This window comes from Crocodylus porosus, unplaced genomic scaffold (genome assembly GCF_001723895.1).
Source record: "Crocodylus porosus isolate Cpor-Errol unplaced genomic scaffold, CroPor_comp1, whole genome shotgun sequence".
NCBI classification, from domain to species: domain Eukaryota; kingdom Metazoa; phylum Chordata; order Crocodylia; family Crocodylidae; genus Crocodylus; species Crocodylus porosus.
The window spans coordinates 69,813,452-69,830,997 of NW_017728943.1; the positions used below are offsets into that span (position 1 = coordinate 69,813,452).

The window sequence follows — 17,546 nt, forward strand, 5'->3', positions numbered from 1 at the left end:
ACATTTCATGTTTAGTTATATGAACTCATGTAACTAGTATACAGCATGCTGGGCCTCAGGTTGGGCTTTCAGTCTTTATGTCATAGGATAGGCAAATATGGAAGCAGTAGTTACCCAGCTGGTACAAACTACCATAGTTTTGCTACAGCTGGTGGTGCTATGACAAGTTCACACCAGCCAAAGATCTGCATCAAAGAAAAGAAAAGTGAGATGAACAAATCTCTTGTTCTCTTTTGTGCAGGGTGAATGGATCATATGAGGCTCTCTCAGGAGGGGCGACCACTGAAGGCTTTGAGGACTTCACAGGTGGAATTGCAGAGTGGTACGAGCTGCAGAAGGCACCCCCCAACCTGTTCAAAATCATCCAGAAAGCTCTTGAAAAAGGCTCTCTCCTTGGATGCTCCATTGACGTGAGTCAGTCCCACTTCCTACCAGACTGTTAAGGTCCCTTGCAGCAGGGCTCAGCAGGGAACAGAGGGTGTGCTTGCACGGCCAGGCACTGCACAATACTATCAATTTTTCTACTTCTCCTGCTGTCGCACCAAGGCCAGTTCAGTTCTCTGCTATTTCATGCACTGCGAATTTGGCCTAGCCAACCCCTTGCTGAGGGTGAGGCTTCAGAGCAGGCAAAACTGTTACATTACTGATGAGTGAGAGAGTGGCATTTCAGAGCCTTGAGTCTTTTGTTTCTCTAGAGGTAAAAAGATTCTTTTTAACTGTTCTGATACTGCATAATTACCTGTGTGTGGCCTCTTATGTCTCCATATATCGTGCCTTTGTTTTCCAATGTACGTGGGAATGAATTAAATAAATCCTGTTGGCTTGTCAGGAAGTTGATCCTAGCCTTGTGCTTTTGGAAAGAGAGAATCTCAGACTATCCAGTGAGAGATTCCACCTTATTGCTGCTAATAGTGATTTCTGCAGATTTGGGGCTGTAAGCCACCAGCTCTTAGTACTTTAGAAATCTTTTTACCTTGTTGCTCCAGTGTTTGTCTCCAGGGTTTACATGAAATGCAGGAAGAATCCATGTAACTGTTGCCAGGTTTTCAGAAGACTTAAATAGAAAATGGTCATGACCAAATTCCAAGTTCTCGTGACATACAACATTTCCATAAACAAGAATATTTTCAACCCAGCCTATAGCATTTGAATATAAGTCTTAGTCTGTGATTAAAACAAAACAAAAACTAGCTACAGAATATAAAGCAGCAGTTAGGAAAAAGCTCAAAAACAGCCTTAAAACAAAAATGCTGCCTGTTTAAAGCAATGGATTGATTAAGGTTTTGAGGATATAATCACTGTATACGTGCTCAGTATTGTTGGCTGAGAGGTCATCAACTCTCCTAAGGATCATGGATTTTCTTTTTCTTATTTAGTGAGAGGGTAAGTAGTTTATGTCATAAGCTGACGTTTTTAAAACTAAACTTTTTTGCCAAGTTTATATTAAAACAGAGCATTACCGAAAGGAGGAAACTTCACATCAGGAAAAGTGATTTGCTACACAGGGGCAGCTTCCTTAAACAGGATTTTTAGTTTGCAACTTGATGAGAATCTGACATGTGTTTTTTTCCTTAAAGTGTCTTTTCATAGGTCTTCACTGGAAAGGGAGATAGTAAATGCACTGAGCTTCTCTGTTGAAAGGTGATAGAGACATTCAAATCACTTAATGAATATTCAAATTAGTTTGGCCTCCAAATATGCCTGTGGAATTGGGATGCAAGATCCCTGTTTTATAGTTGAAACAGTTGAAGCTAAGCACTTGTTCAAGGTGCCACAGCAACCTGGAAGAGCATGGGTCAGGTTATGGGAGTCCTGTCTCCATTAGATAGTCAACTCAAAGGTCCTCTGGCACCTATACAAGTGCATTGAGGCTGCTCCAATGCACTGTAATTACAACACATCGGAGCAGACTCAGTTAAGCGAGTCTGCTGGTGTGTGGTAATTGCTGTGTTCCAGCAGACTCCAGCATCACGTGTATCAGGATCCCCACGCTGAAAAATGGTGGCAGGGGTGCTTTAATTAAAGCTTGTTCAATGAGCTTTAGTTAAAGCATCCCCACCACCATTTTTCAGCGTGGGGATGCTAATTCACGTGATGCTCTGGGAGCTTCAATTAGAATGGCTCTCGGAGCCTGTCTAATTAAAGGGCCCTTCCACCCCTGCCTCCTGGAGCATGCATATAAATGCCCCTTGAACCAGTGAGCTGGCATGGTTAAAGCCTGGCAATTTCTGTAGTCAGCAGCTTGCACGGGAGTGATGGGGTTAGCTTGCATCAAGCCACCTTCTGACCCTAGCTAGAATATCTATTTGCTCCTTTATGGGTGAATTGAGTGAGGGCAGCCTTTGGCATGTGGTCTTGAGCTCACATGTCTGGTGCTATAGTGAGATACCTGAACAAGTCTGCCTTTGCTCCCCCCAGTCCCATTAGACTGTAACCATAAATTAAACAAAAATCCCTCCCCTTCCACAACTTTAAAGACCACACAACTTTTGCAGTAATGGGTGAACACTAAAAGGAAGTGTGTGGATTTAGACAGTGACAGATTTAAGAAGGGAAGTTTTGTGGGGTAAGACACAGTTTCCGAAGTGGAAGCTGTTGTGGCTTTTATTCTTCCAGCCCTACCATCCTGATGAACTGGTGTCCAAATACTGCTCTTAAAAAACAGCTTGTCTGCTGAAACACATGACAGTAATACAGTTCATGAAACATAGCAAGTGTGTGGCCACTTAGGCCTTTCTGTGAGTCTCTGCAGCACTCAGGAGAAAAATCCTCCATCCTGTTACAAAGCAAAAAAAAAGAGAGACAATGTGGCAAAGAAGATAGAGCCCTGGAATGAACCTTGGGGGTCCTGGTGTTGGTTCTTGGCTGGTCTGCTGGGCAGTCCAAGCAAACCACATCACGCTTACTGTGTCTCAGTTTCTCCATCTGTAAAGCGGGGTGGAGATGATATTTATCTCACTTTGAAATTGCATAGAGACCTCTGGATATAAAATGCTTCATGAGAATTAGGTGGAATTGTCCTAGAGTCAGGTCCAGATCAGCCATATAGGCATCATCATATAGGTTTTGTTGTACCTAAAAAAATAAGCTGGCTTTGTGGGTATCTAATGAATTGGAGACGTAGGCAGATTTCCAGTGCTTTGCCACTTACATCTGCAACACCTGGCTACTCCAACTGTGTCACTTCTGAACATGTGCAGTTGTTCATGTCTAGGCACTGAGGGATCACTTCAGGCCAAAACAGGGGCATTTATTAAATCTAGACACCTAAATGGTTTTGTGGTCTGACAACCACATAGGTGCCTAGTTTGAGCTATTTGGATTTGGCTTCTAGAGCTGATGGAGAAGGTCCATTAGCTTTAGCACTATAAGGACAGAATTGGATGTCTGATATCTACTGCAGACCTGCGTTACACACCTGGGTGGATCATGGTGATGGGGTGCAGCCATCCCCCCTCAGTAGTGGGGCATGTGCTCAGTGGAGAGCTTGCACCACACAGCTGAAGGAGGTATGACCACAGCCTATCACCAGTGACTCTGGATTCCAGTAAACTCTGAGCTCCCCAGCTCGTCAGTGTGGGGTCTGGATGGAGTCCCTGCTTTTGCATGGCTCCAGAGCCCAGGGGGTGAGGCATTGCTACTGTTCACCATCTCCCCCTCCTGCCCCTTGAATTCAGCAATAGGGGAAAACTGGGGACAACGCAAGTGTACCAATGCTCAGTCCCTGTCTTCACAGAGTGCCAGAGCCCAGGAAGTGAGTGCTGGCACTACTCCTCTTCTCCTTTCCTCTGCTGGTGAGTTCAGCAGGGGGATACATCAGGGACAGGAGAAAGGGAGGAGGCTGAGCAACAGCAATGGTGCCCACCCGCTGTGCTCTGGACCTGCGTGAAAGCAGAGGCTTAGATGGTTAGCTCAGAGTTCACAGCACATGCAGAGCTCTGGGCAGGAGCTGCACTGACATGCAGGTGAGCTCAGAGCTTACTGCACGTACTCTGCCCAGCCAAAGGAGGTGTGATGGTGCTGCTGCCCTTCCCTGCTCCCCGCCAATTTGCACCTGGTTACTCAGGCTATTTTCACATCTATTTGATCTCACAGCTCCTCTGGGACAGGCAGGCAGCAAAAGCCAGAAGGAGCGGGGGGAGCCCACAGTCCAAGCTGCTGCTGCAGTAGGAAGTATGCAGGAACAGTGGTCAGGTGGGAGCCTGCGGACCACAGTTTAACCCTGCCTGAACTTCATGCAGCCCACAGACCAGCAGTTGGACTTCCCTGCACTGAACCACTGCTGTTACCTCCAGGGGAGCCTTCTGAAAGCTTTCCCCTGTTAGCGTTTCTGGCGTGCCAGGGGTTCAAACCACTGAGTTTCTCTGTGTTTCCAGATCACAAGTGCAGCTGAGACAGAGGCAGTCACTACTCAGAAGCTGGTCAAAGGACATGCATACTCCGTCACAGGAGCGGAAGAGGTAACCTCTCCACTTTTGGATGTAGTCACTTCCGTTATCCAAAACAATGGCATTTTCTTGCTGTCACGTTTGTTTGCTTCACAGACACGTTTCATTCTCCTGTTGCCTCCTTGATTGTTTCGGTTTCCTGCAAAAAGCCAGAACGGCGCACAGTGCCACTTCCGGTCCGTTTTCTGAGTCTTCTTTTCCATGGGACTCACCCTATACTGCAAACCATTGATCGCACTGCCCTCTTGTGGTTAAATTGTCTCACAACAGCATGTAATGCCTCAAAGTAGGCGAAGGAGTAAAGTAGATTTCAGGAAGTCTTAGCTTATCATACTCAACCTCCAGCCCACAGACCTCCACAGATCCATAGGGAGCCCAGCAGGCTGTCGGCCTGTGTGCTAAATTAGGCACTCAGGGTGGCACACGGTCTGATTCCAGTGGGGGGGAGGGGACCAGCGGTTGGGGATGGCATGGGGCACCAGAGCCTGATCCCAGCAGGCAGGGCTGGGCAGAGACAGCATGGGGGCCCAACCCTAGCATGTGGGCCTGGGCAGGGGCAGTGCAGGGCTCTAGGGCCCAATCATGGTATGCAGAGTGAGTGTTGGGGCGAGGCAAGACTGCCGAAGGGGCCAAAGTGCTGAGCACCACTGATTTAGCCGATCTGTGTTGTTCTAGTATCCCTCTGGGAGCATTTTGACAGGCTGGGTGTTTCTGAGGCTAGGCTAAATTGGGTGTTGCTGGTCACATCTACATGAGATACTTACCGTGCAGTAGCTCATTACTACTGTGCAGTAGCTCATTAGTACCGTGCAGTAGCATGTTGGGCACAAACCATGACTCGACAGTACTGAGCAGTAGTGACGAGCTACAGTGCAGTCAGCATCACCACAAAGCCATGTGGGGACACTACTGTTCAGTAATGCTAGTTACTGCGCAGTCATTTAGGACTTGGGTATGCTAGTACTAAATGAATGTGCAGTAACAACCGCGCAGTCAATGTTTCATGTAGATGCAGCCATTGGGCACATCTGCACACAAAATCTACATGCAGTGTTTACATGTGTACCCAGGACTGTTTTGCTAGGGCAGAACAACCCTGGCTAGCAGGAGACCCAGGGGAGTCAGCCTGCCAGCCTGAAGCTGCTCTGCCCCAGCTCAGCATGCTGCTGAAGGGCTGGGTAGGTTCACAAGGGTCTGCAGTGCGGGGATAGGTAGCAGGCAGCCCATGTACAGTCATGGCCCCAGCCCTGACTGTGCATGAGCTGCATGCACCTCGTGCCCCAGCCGGTCCTGGTCATCATCTACACTTGTGTTTTGGCACACTAAACTCTGCTGTAGGATAGTGCTTGTCCTGGACAGTACTATCCTACAGTGGAGTTAATTATTTACTGCACCCTAATAGGGACACAAATACAAGCAGTGACATTTTACTGTGGAGCTAATGAATCAACTCCGCTATAAAGGACACATGTAGATGCAACCACTGAGCACATCTACATGTGCAATTAATGTGAAGCAATAAACTCCAGAGCTTATTGCTCTGGAGTTTATTGCTCCCAGATGTGCCATTTGAACATAAGCTTGAGACTGCAGCACATTGAGCTGTAAGGGGGCGCGAAAGGGTCAGCCTACCAGCTCAGGGCTGTTCCCCTACAGTTCAACATGCTGTGGAAGGGCTGGATGGGGCACAAGGGTGCTCCAGTGCAAAAATAGCCACCGGGCACCACTTGCATTAAAGCACCCTCATGCCCCAGCCAGCCAAGTCAGCATCTGCGCGTGTGCTACTATGCACAAAAAAACTTTGTAGCAGGAGAGTACTCGTATTTACAAGCACTCTCCTGCTGTGGAGTTAGTTAACTCCAGCTTAATAGGAGCACATGTGTAGACATCCAACACATACTGGGGAGCTAATTAGCCCACTCCAAGGTAAATGTGCAGTGAATAATAAGCACCCCTGAAATAGCTGCCTAGCAGCCACAGTAAGTTCACGCTGCTTGAAAGAGCCTCATTTTTGCGACTGAGGGGTATTGCCTGGCACAATAAAAACAAGGTAGAGCAGAAGGGAAGCAGGCAGCTATGGTAACACAGGGAGCTTTTCCATTGACTTGAATGGGCTTTGGAACAGGATCATAGTAATTATACCAGAAATGTCCCTGCCCCTCAGCTTGAAGCATTACTAGTCCCTGGCCTGTTGCCTCCAGGCTCGTGGCACTGATGAGCAGTTGGCAGCTTATGTTTGCAGCTGGCCTGTGATTTTGAGCTCCCTCTCGCCTGGTATCAGGAGTAAGCAGAGAGCCCTCCTGTTCATAATTTTGAAAGAAACAAGGCTTTTATCTGTGGAAATAGCTGCATGCCCTTCCTACCAGCTGTTTTCATTTCAGACCCTACAGCCACCATTAGTCCTCCCAGACCTCTGTGCTCTTCCATCTGCTCTGTCACTTCAGTGCACCAGATCTCAAGAGCATGTGTATTCGTTGTCTTGGCTCAAAGCTCCCAGCCATCCTGTCATTCCTTGCTGGAGATTATTTGTGTTACTTCCTAAACATAAGAACCCATAGGCCAATGGGACAAGCTTCCTAGGGGAACTGCAAACTCTCTTTCATTGGAGATTTTAAAGGAGAAAAGCTGGATTGGCAAACCCTACACATGGGCAAGGAGTGGGTTGGATTAAATGACACTTGAGATTCCTTCTAGCCCTTTGGCTCCCCACTTAAAAACATTAGTTCCCAGCTGAGATTGTAAAAGATCTGAGGGGCCCTCACCTTCCTGCTTGGGTACAGCTTGATCGGGAATAAGCCATTGCCACAGCAAAACGCAAGGAGCTGCTGTGCTGCTGGAGTTGGCCCTGCCAGGGTCCAGAGCATTAAGGTGGGTCAAGCCTTTGGCAGTCTTTATAAGAGGAGGAGTTGTCACTTCAGTGTCCTGTGGTGAATCAGGAATAGGCGTGATGTATATATGAGGGGAGCAGATTGGTCAAGTGAAGGTTTTCACACAGACACTCTTCGGTGCTTGTGCTGTGAAAAACATCATGCTTCCTCTGTAACACTACTCCTTTTTTCATTGATCCTGTCTAAGGTGCATTTTTCCAGCATAAAGAGGATCTGGGTTGCCCCAAGCATTTGAGTATTTGATTCACACGCAGCATAAATTCCTTACAGCACAATTTAGGTAATTGGAGTTCATCCAAAACTGGTGTGACTTTGTGCCTCTCTGACTCGATAACTGTGTGCATACTTAGCTTTAGAGCTAAGGAATGTAGAGTTAGGATTTTAACCCATGTACTTTCCTCTATGTTTCTTGCCCCAGTTGATCTCTGTGTAACCGTATCCCTTTTGCACTTCTAATCCTATCAGGTGAGTTTCCGAGGAAGCATGCAGAAGTTGATCAGAATCCGAAATCCCTGGGGGGAAGTAGAGTGGACTGGAAAATGGAATGATAAGTGAGTTGAATGGGTTAGGGAATGTCTGCATTGCAATGGGGTGTGTATCCTAATGGCATGACTAAATTTGCATTGGCTAGATACACCCTACTGCCTTCTTCCCCCTGAAGTTACAGTCGGACATGATATTCTCTTGTGTGGTGTCACTGTGTGCTGTTTAAAGGAATTGTTTTGCGATGATATTCTTGTACAGAGACTTTGCAGCATGCTGTGTCCTCTGTATAAGCCCTCTTAGAATACAGTCCTCTGAAGACCTGGATCTGAGGAAAAAGATCTAGTTCCTACAGAAAATGTGTTGTATTTTCAGTGGAAGCCATGTATAAAAAGATAGACAATTCCTAATACTGGATCAAAGTACCTTTATTTGTTATTATAATAAAAGTATCAGCCTCTTCAGTGCTTCCTCTTCCAATTCATGGAAGCAGTCATTTTTCATTGGCATGGTGCCTAAGTTTGGGTGCCTGTGTTTTTGATTATCCAACTGAAGACATCCAGGAAAGGGTACATTTTTCTCAGAGATCAGTCAGGGGCTTAAAGGTCTCTGAGGATCTGCCACCATTATAGCCTCTAAGGGGAGACAGGCTCATTTCAAGGCTTCCAGATCATAAGCCACCTGTGAACATTTCTATAGGAGTTCTTGTAATTTAGTTATACATTATTTAAATTGCTACAGGGCTTCACTGAGCTCTGAGCTCTCCTTATCTGGGCATCCTAGGTTGTTATAATCACACAGAGATAGATGTGAGCTGGGTAATCCTGTCACAGGCACAACATGGGGGATGGACTTTAAGCTGCTGTTCTCTAGTTAAACCCAAGTTTGTCTTTCAGCTGCTCAAACTGGAATGGTGTTGATCCTGCAGTGAGAGAGAGACTGACTAGGAGGCATGAAGATGGGGAATTTTGGTAAGAAGTTGTAGGTGTTTGTTGGTTGAAGAAACATAACGTTAAAAATTTAAGAAAAAACAAACTGTGACTTAGGTAAGGGTCCTCGTGACAGCATAGAAATGCACAGATGTCTGTGAACTTTGTTGCTTAAGCTTTTGTGATGTGGGGTCCAGGGATATGGGTCATCAGAAATGCAGGTGTCAGTGAAGCGACATCGTAATCTTGGGAGGAGTGACTTCAGTTGCTAAAACCCAGGGTCACCACAGTGATCAGATAGAGCATCTTGTTATGCTGGCCAGAAGTCATTGTGGCAGGTCATGGCTCTAGATGTTGAAAAGGCAATTAGGAAAAGGAGGTATCTGGAAATGTTTCCTGCTCTAAGCAAGGTTTGTTTCTCTTCCTAGGATGTCATTCAATGATTTCCTGCGACATTACTCCCGCCTTGAAATCTGTAACCTAACTCCAGACACACTGACGACTGACACCTACAAAAAGTGGAGCCTGACCAAGCTGGATGGAAACTGGAGGCGTGGCTCTACTGCGGGGGGCTGCCGAAATTTCCCAAGTAAGAAACTTTCACATGCAGCTTCTGCAGCTAGAGAAAACAACCCCAGGCCTATGTTAGTCGACTTTTCTTAAGGACACACAAAATTCTGTAGAATCTGTTCAAATGGCGGCTGCTTACCCTTAGATGTAGCTTGCAGTGAATTGCCATTTATTCTTTCCAGTGAGGTAGCTGCCCTTGATTTAATCCAGCACTTGTTTAAAACTGAAATCCTCCACATCCAGCGGTGCTTAGATTTTGCTTTCTTCGACAGCTTGTCTGTAGAGAGAGCCTTCATCTAAGCACAGGGCTGGCTACCAGGATCTTAGGCAGATTCTTATCCTGGTTCTAATATTTGCCCTTTTGTGTCCCCAGCTGCCCTCTAATTTTGGGTGCCTTCACTATTGGAGTACCCAACTTCAGATCCCGAGACCTGATTTCCAGAAGTGCACAAGTTCCATTGACTTCACAGAACATTTGCTTCAGTGGTGGAGCAGGGTGCTCTTCATTGCTGAGAAGTCAGGGTTGCTTGCTTAGGTACATAAATGTAGATAGTGTTGCCTTTTTCTCCACATCCATATCTAATAGGGAGCAGCTCAAGCCAGGATGATTGCTGAGAAACATCAGAATAGCTGGTTTTTAGAACATTTCAAGCAGCTTGTACAACAGTCTCTGTGTCGGCAGATACTTTCTGGACAAATCCACAATACCTGTTTAAACTGGAGGAAGAAGATGAGGATCCTGATGACCCTGAGAAGGGCTGCACCTTCTTGGTTGGCCTAATTCAGAAGCACCGCCGGAGGCAAAGGAAGATGGGAGAGGACATGCACACAATTGGCTTTGCAATCTATGAGGCAAGTGAAGCAATGCACACACGTGTGTAAATCCCTGGGAGGTGGGAGAGAGAAAAATTTCTCTGAACTTCTAAAAGGGGAGGGATCATCAATGAATGACTGTCTGCTTTCCTGCTGCATAGCATTCTAGGTATAAGTCACAAAAAAACATGTATGACAATGTCCAGGTAGCAGCTCCTATGCCTTCTATGCACCTCCTATGTGAGCTCAAGCCTTCCCCTGAAAACCATTGGTGCACAGGAACATGGAAGGGGCTAAGCAGTGAAAACTCAGATCCAGGCTAGGTGCCCCTCATCTCAACCCTCTCTAGGTGATCAGAATAGTGAACAAAGAACAAGAGCAACTCAGTAGGGAACATGAAAGTGGGTGTTGGGAATCTGTTCTAGCCTGAAAAATGTCAGCCCTGTGGCAAAGTAAACCTAGTTAGAATTTAGGACTCTGCCTAAAGCATCTGGCATTGATCTGCACATCAAAAGTAGTTCCCTTATTTGTTTCCTAATATGTGCTCACCAGTGCCTTGTTATCCCTTTAAACCTGATCTGGTTTAAACCTTAATTGGGAGGGAAAGAAGTCCTCCAGTCCCAGTCCCTCTCCCCCCACAGGGTTGCGATATAACACAAGATAAATTTCTGCCTCAGTGTCCCAGTCTAGAACATAGCGGGGTAGCACTCACTCCCCAGTAAAGCTAACAAACTTACAGCAATTTTAGATCCTCTGAAGAAATAGCTAAGAACAGGGGTGGTACTTATGAGTCAAACTTGCTGCTGCTTTTGAGTTTTGCAGTTTAAACTAAATACATCCCCTGAAAACCCAAACTGGAATCCATAGTGTTGGGGTGATTCTCCAGTCTAGTGCATACTGCAGTGTGGTTTAGAGATACAAAAACTGGCTGTAAACAGATCTGCTAGTTTCCTGTCAATAAACATAGGTATAACATGTGTTCCTTCTCCCTTCTTTCTGCAGGTGCCTTCACAGGTATGTTCAGAGACATAGCTGAATAGCATGGGGGGAATGAAACAACTGCCCGGATCCTCTTCCACAAACAGGACAGTATTGAAGTTGCTAAATCTAAAATGAGATCTTCCTGGTTAGAAGCAGTTTGTTTTGAATGTGGGTATTGGGGCATTTCTTACAATCAAAGCAACTGGCACCTGGACAAGGTCTACCCTATAGAGACTTTCCTTGTGACTGTTATTTTACTGCCACACTGCTTCTAGGCAAACTCCTGATTTCTTAAGTTTTCTTAGGGTCCAGCTGTAGCACTAAACAAATGCTTCTCATTTCTTGTTTCAGTAAATATTGTCTGTTTTTGGTTCCTCTGTCTGGTCTTTGTCAGTTGTATCTAGTTAATGCAAGCCTCAGCTCTGGTATGTAGTGTTCAGCTGCTGACTGGTTGAGAGCAATTGCAGTAGCATAGTGTACGGGTGATCAGACAACTCCTGAGAATTTGCTCTGTAGCTCCAAATGGGAAATGCAGTGTAACCTATATTGGGTGGAATAGTATAATGCACACACTTCATAGAAAGCAGTGATATCACACGGTAACTTGCAGTTATGTGGTACCTTTGGCCCTTTCACCTGCACCCAGTTTATGACTCAATTTCTTTAAAACTTATCCTGATATTCCCAACCAATGACACTTCCCAAAATCATAAAGACCTTAAGCCACGGTCAAGTGGTGTTCACACTCACCTTTAATAGGCTTAAGGTCCATTGTCTCATGTCCTAAAAGGGCCAGATATAGGAGATTTCCACCATTCTTTCTAATGGATGCTTCACTTGCTTCTAGCCCTAAAAGGCCCTGAGATAATAGACCTTAACACTGAATGTTTTTTTCTGTATAGGATACTTTAGATATATTTAAAATAGATTCAGAATCTATTTACTGGGCATGCCCCTGACTTCGCAGTTGGTACTGCCAGTCATTTAGTACTTGCTTTAGTACTAAATGACTGCACAGTACCCTCTGCTACTGCACAATCTTGGCAGCACTTGGATTGTTTTTGACCCTACTGCGCAGTAGCAGCAGCATCATAGTTAGTGCCTGCTGACACTACGTCGCCATAGCTCTCTCTTGCTCGCTCTTTATTAGAGACCTGTATAATTGGACCCCTAGCACTAAGGCAACCTGACTTTCCAGGTGGAGAGAAAAGAATTGAACTTGTGACACCTGGCTTTTCTGATGAAGAAATGTGAAGGATAACACCGATGACATATTCTTTAAAACTGTAAATATCTCCACAATATTTACTCACATTCTGCAGCACACTATGAGGCCTTTCAGGCATAGGATGGCACAGCATGCAGGCTCTGTTGACTTACTTGGGATGCCCATGAATGGGTTCAGCTTCCCTCATGCCTTTATAAGCAGCTCACTTATTCCCTTTCCATCAAAATTCTGTTGAACTGAGTTTTAACCAGTCCCAGAAAGGAACCAACCTCCTCTTCTGTTCTGTTTCTTTCTGATTTGAAATTACACTTCATTTGTTTTGAAATCAGTTTTCAGGCCAGACAAACGTTCATCTGAACAAAAACTTCTTCTTAACAAATCGAGCAAGAGAAAGATCCAACACTTTTATCAACCTCCGAGAGGTACTGAATCGATTCAAGCTCCCTGCAGGGCAGTACATCGTCGTGCCGTCTACCTTTGAACCTGACAAGAATGGGGATTTCTGTCTCAGAGTCTTTTCTGAAAAGGCTGCAGATTCAGCGTACGTAGCCAATGCTCACTGTCTCTTGCTGACTTCCCTGTGTGACTGTCCTGAATGGTTCTGCTGATAAATCAGATGTCAAAGTGGATGACTTGGAGAATTGCTGATGGGAAGGGACATGATTAAAAACTGTTGCTGTGGGACAGCTTTGTAGTGGTCCCTTTGAAAGAAGGTTGTGATTTTTGTCCAATGGACAGACACATCTGCATTGAAAGAAACACCGCTGCAAATGGCATCCTTGGCTGTGTGCAGACGAAAGGAGGGGCATGTGTGCATGACACTGTAAGTGAGTTAAATGCTTTTGCACCACTTTAATGGTGTTGGGTGGCATAATGCACCTTAAATGATTGGAGTGCAGAAAACTAAACTTCCAGCCACGGAGCAAAGCGCCAGGCTCCGTGCAGCTCAGGGGCTCTGCAGGAACCCCGTGCAGGCAGCCTGGCAGCAGCTGAGGAAGGCAAGCTCCACCCTAGAAAAAAAAAAGCAGTGATCTTTCTTTTTTTTTCCTGGAGCCTGCCTGCCTGCCTGAGCTATGCAGGGGCTGCAGTGCCCCCCGGGACCACCCGAGCCAGGTGCCTGCAGGTGGGTGCTGCCTGGGGGTGGGGGTGGCAGCCCCACCTTCCCACAGCCCAGGAACCACTCTGCCCGCCGGCAGCTCGCCCTCCCTTCCCAGCCACCCGAGAGGTAGGTAAGTGCACGGGTGTGTGCACGACACGGGGATTTACTTGACCCTAAACTGAAGCAGTGTTTTTGAAAACCCACCACTTCAATTTAGGGCCCCTGTTTCATCTACACATGCCCCTTATTGCCAACCTTATCTGAGAGGACAGGAATCAAAGGGACTGCGTTACCTCCTGTTTTTTAGGCTTCTTGTCAGGATTGAGGCCCAGCTGGTGGACACTGCTCTTGTTTATCGACTACTGTAATAATACCTAGAAACCAAGCAAGATCATCCCTATCATGCTAGGTCCTGTGCAAACACAGAAGTAAACAATTCCTGTCCCAAAGAACTTGCAGTTTAAACTGACAAGCCAGACACCAGCAAGGGGAAGAAGGTAGAGCCTGTGAAGTAGATGGGTCTGTGTGGTGATGACAAACATTATCTTAGTTCTGTGTTAGAGTCTGGGGGTTTTCTGAAGGATGGGCATAATTCAGAAGGAGTTGGGAAGGAGAGATAGGGGAGAGGTCAGAAGGACAAAGCAGGTGAGAAGAAAGGTGAGGTGGAGTTTGCACTAACGTTTCTCCCTTATACTGGCAGAAAGACTTCATTTTTTTACAGCAATGAGGCATTTTTTTACCATCATTAAGCTCACCCAGAATCAAACAGTATCTGACTGGAACCAACAGGGCCTGGCTAATGCAAAACTCACTTTGTCTTCTTGTCTGGCAATAATGTATGTAGTAGTCAGTGGTGTGAAGACTGGACATTTTCCGCTTTAGTACTGAACTGAATCTAATCTCTGTCAACATCTTCATGACTTCTTTGCACAAGCGAGGAGAGCTTTAATTAAAATGCAATGGAAGGTGGTAGGTGATGGGCTATATCTATTCTGACAGCACAGGCATTAGTTATTGAGATGAGTACTAAGTGGCAAAGGGGCCTATAGTACTAAAAAAGAAAGTAAATAACTACAATGTTGGGTTCTTTGACTGATGGAAAATGTGAAGTCTTATAGCAGTAAGTGTTCCCTGTTGGCTCTAACACCAGCTCCAGTGCCAGTGCTCATGAACAGACCCCATTAGTCATGAGAGAGTTCATAGACATTAGGGCTGGAAAGGGCTTCGGGAGATCATCGAGTCCAGCCCCCCGCCCCAGGGGCAGGAAGTCAGCTGGAGTCACAGGATCCCAGCAAGATAAACGTCCAATTGACTCTTAAAGGAGTCCAGAGTAGGCGCTTGCACCACCTCTGGCGGCAGTCTGTTCCAGGCCTTGGGGGCTCAGACAGTAAAGAAATTCTTGCTTATGTCCAGCCTGATGACCTTGGGCCTTTGAAATCTTGCTAGATAATGTCCCAAGGCTGAATCATTTCCTTGATAAAAATTAGCATTTAATTCTACAGAGTAAAAACTACAGCATTTGAGGAACACAAGTCATAATTGTGATGATAAAGGGAAGGACTGAATATCTGTCACGGGGAGTAGATATGGTTTCAAAGCCTCTCATACCTGCTGCCTTGTAAGCCAACCCACATTCTACTTGTGCACCTAAATGGTCACTTAATAAAAGAATTATGGGATGAAAATTTAGGGCATGCGCTATGCAGAGGGTCAGACTGGGTTATCACTGTGGCCCCATAAGGCCTTAAAATGAATGTAGGACTCTATCATCTATTTCCCAAGGCTTATAAAGTGCTCAGAGTGTGAAAAGTACCAAGAACTAATATGTCGGGATAACTAAAATAAAAGTAATGTCACTGGCATGCTTTACATGCATAAACTTCTACAATTAACTGCCTTAAAAAAATGATATATATGTAATTATATATATTATCTATATGTGTGTGTGTGTGTGTGTGTGTGTGTATGTATAGATATTCTAATATTATAAAAGCTTTAAGCTTTAGCCTGTCTGTCCGTAATGCTTTATTCATACTCTGATTGGTTGGCTGAAACAAGAAATCAGAGTGCTCCAAAAGCGTTCCAGATGGGAGGCAGCAGCGGCAGCACGGCAGAGCGCTGCCATGATTGTGGGGATGGAGCGGTTGCAGTGGCAGGGTGAGACCAGCATTGGTCTCACCCCACCACCCCAGCCCTGCTCCCTGCAGGTGGTGACATGGGGTGCTGGCCGAGCGGGATGAAGGGGACAGTAGGGCAACCTCCCTTCCCCGTACTCCTGGGAGGCAGCAGCAGCACGGCATGGTGGGTGGCAGCACTCTGTCCCCCACTACCCTCCCCACCCCCATTCTTGATGGGCAATTGGCTTGTGTGTGTGTGTGTGTGTGTATTTCCATCACTCTTTATTTTTGTTCTTAGTTATTAACTTGATTTTCAATTCATACTTAATGGATTTTCATTTTATACTTAATGGACCTTATGGCATTTTCTAAAGTGGTATTATAGGAATTAAAATAGCCACTACTGGAGTGGGACTTCTGTTTTAACAGCAAACTCAGAATCGGTAAGTGTGTGCATTTGTTTTTAACATCAATCCCTTTATCTTTTTTTAGGGTGGTAGATGATGAAATCGAGGCCAATATTGAAGAGGTACTCTTTTTTAAATAGTTGTTAATTGAAATAAATTCTACTAGGGACAAATAGAATGATGAATATTTTAACCCTTTTTCCATCTGAATATGTATTTCTGGCTGCTATTCCTGAAGCAGTACACAACATTCACAGGGCTGTTAGCCTATAAGCCGGCAAGCATTTGTATTCCATCTTAGGTAAAGGAACATAGATATGTAGAGCTGGAAGGGGGCTTCTGCACTCTAGGGTCCACTACATTTGTGGGCAACCATTTACACAAGGAGTCCCCAACTTCACAGAGTTTGACTCTTGGATATACCAACAGGACCTCCACAGGGAAATCAGTGGAAACATCACAAGCAGGTTTGAAAATCGCCTTTGGCCGTTATGTGTAACAACAAAAGAACTCAGCCTGTTCAGATCCTGTTCACTGAAATTTATTCAAGCCAAGGATACACTTCGTTTTCAAAGTAATGCCAATCCCATTTTCTGGATCAAACCCTGCAGCCCCTGAGCCAGCCCCCTGCCATCAGTGAGAAAGGAGTGCAAGGTTGAAGTCTTGTGTGACTCAGGGTTATTAGAGGAAGCTGGTCCAACAGTTCAAGTACAGGTTTACTCCACTGGTGTGACTGAGACTTTTTCATTTCAATACTTGAGACTGAAACGTGTTATTTTTTTCCCTTAAAAGGGACCTGCCAAGTTAAAATTGGCTTTTGTTAAAGAACAAAACTGACTTTCAAACTCAAGATAAACACTTCATCAATCCTGTTTAAATAGACATGATACATTTTTAATCCTTTGCAGTGTTGTGTAAGTGTCTGAAAGTGATACTGCCTATAAACAACTCTTAAACTAGTCTATCCTCATATCCAGTCTGACCAAATATAGAAGAGTATGGCTAAAGCAAGGAGCTTTCCATTTTTAATGCCTGTGGTTGATTATACCACAAATGAGAAAAAGTGTTGATTTAAGTGATTATTAACCAGAGTCACCCCTTTAATACTGTGAATTTTGCTATTCATACCTCCTCTAGACTGACGTCAGGGAAGATGACATTGCAGCCAGTTTCAAAAAGCTTTTTGGACAACTGGCTGGAGAGGTGAGTATTGGTTTTTTGTTTATGTTGGTGTTTGGAGCTTGCTATGAGACAGTGACCCTCTGCCCCAAGAAGTAGTTTCACTCAGATGGTCTGGGCAACAGCTGCAAAACACAAGTACATCATTGTATTTGACAAACCCGGTTCAATTGTGCACTGAATTATCCCATGCAATGGATCTGCTACAGCCCCCGGGTAAAGAACTGAGTTCTTTAACTCAAACTATAGCAACTTTTAGCTCTGCAAGTCCTCAGTGTGCTGGTCAAACTGAGTGCTGTCCTGTCCTGGGTGCTCTTACACTCTCAGAAAGTGTAAAATATGCAAGTTCCATATGCATTTTTATATACATAGACTGGCACATATCCCTGGCCTATGTATGATGG

General features: G+C 45.3%; 1 protein-coding gene across 1 annotated transcript in view; it reads left to right on the forward strand.

Annotated features, from left to right (window-relative positions):
• CAPN2 (calpain 2) overlaps positions 1-17,546 on the forward strand; it is a 50,797-nt gene that overhangs the window by 20,396 nt on the left and 12,855 nt on the right. The window contains exons 5-14 of the mRNA XM_019549532.1: positions 242-410; positions 4,377-4,460; positions 7,802-7,887; positions 8,716-8,790; positions 9,177-9,337; positions 10,001-10,170; positions 11,134-11,145; positions 12,670-12,881; positions 16,049-16,085; positions 17,101-17,166. Coding sequence (XP_019405077.1) covers positions 242-410; positions 4,377-4,460; positions 7,802-7,887; positions 8,716-8,790; positions 9,177-9,337; positions 10,001-10,170; positions 11,134-11,145; positions 12,670-12,881; positions 16,049-16,085; positions 17,101-17,166 — 1,072 coding nt within the window. The remainder of the gene's footprint in view (positions 1-241; positions 411-4,376; positions 4,461-7,801; positions 7,888-8,715; positions 8,791-9,176; positions 9,338-10,000; positions 10,171-11,133; positions 11,146-12,669; positions 12,882-16,048; positions 16,086-17,100; positions 17,167-17,546) is intronic.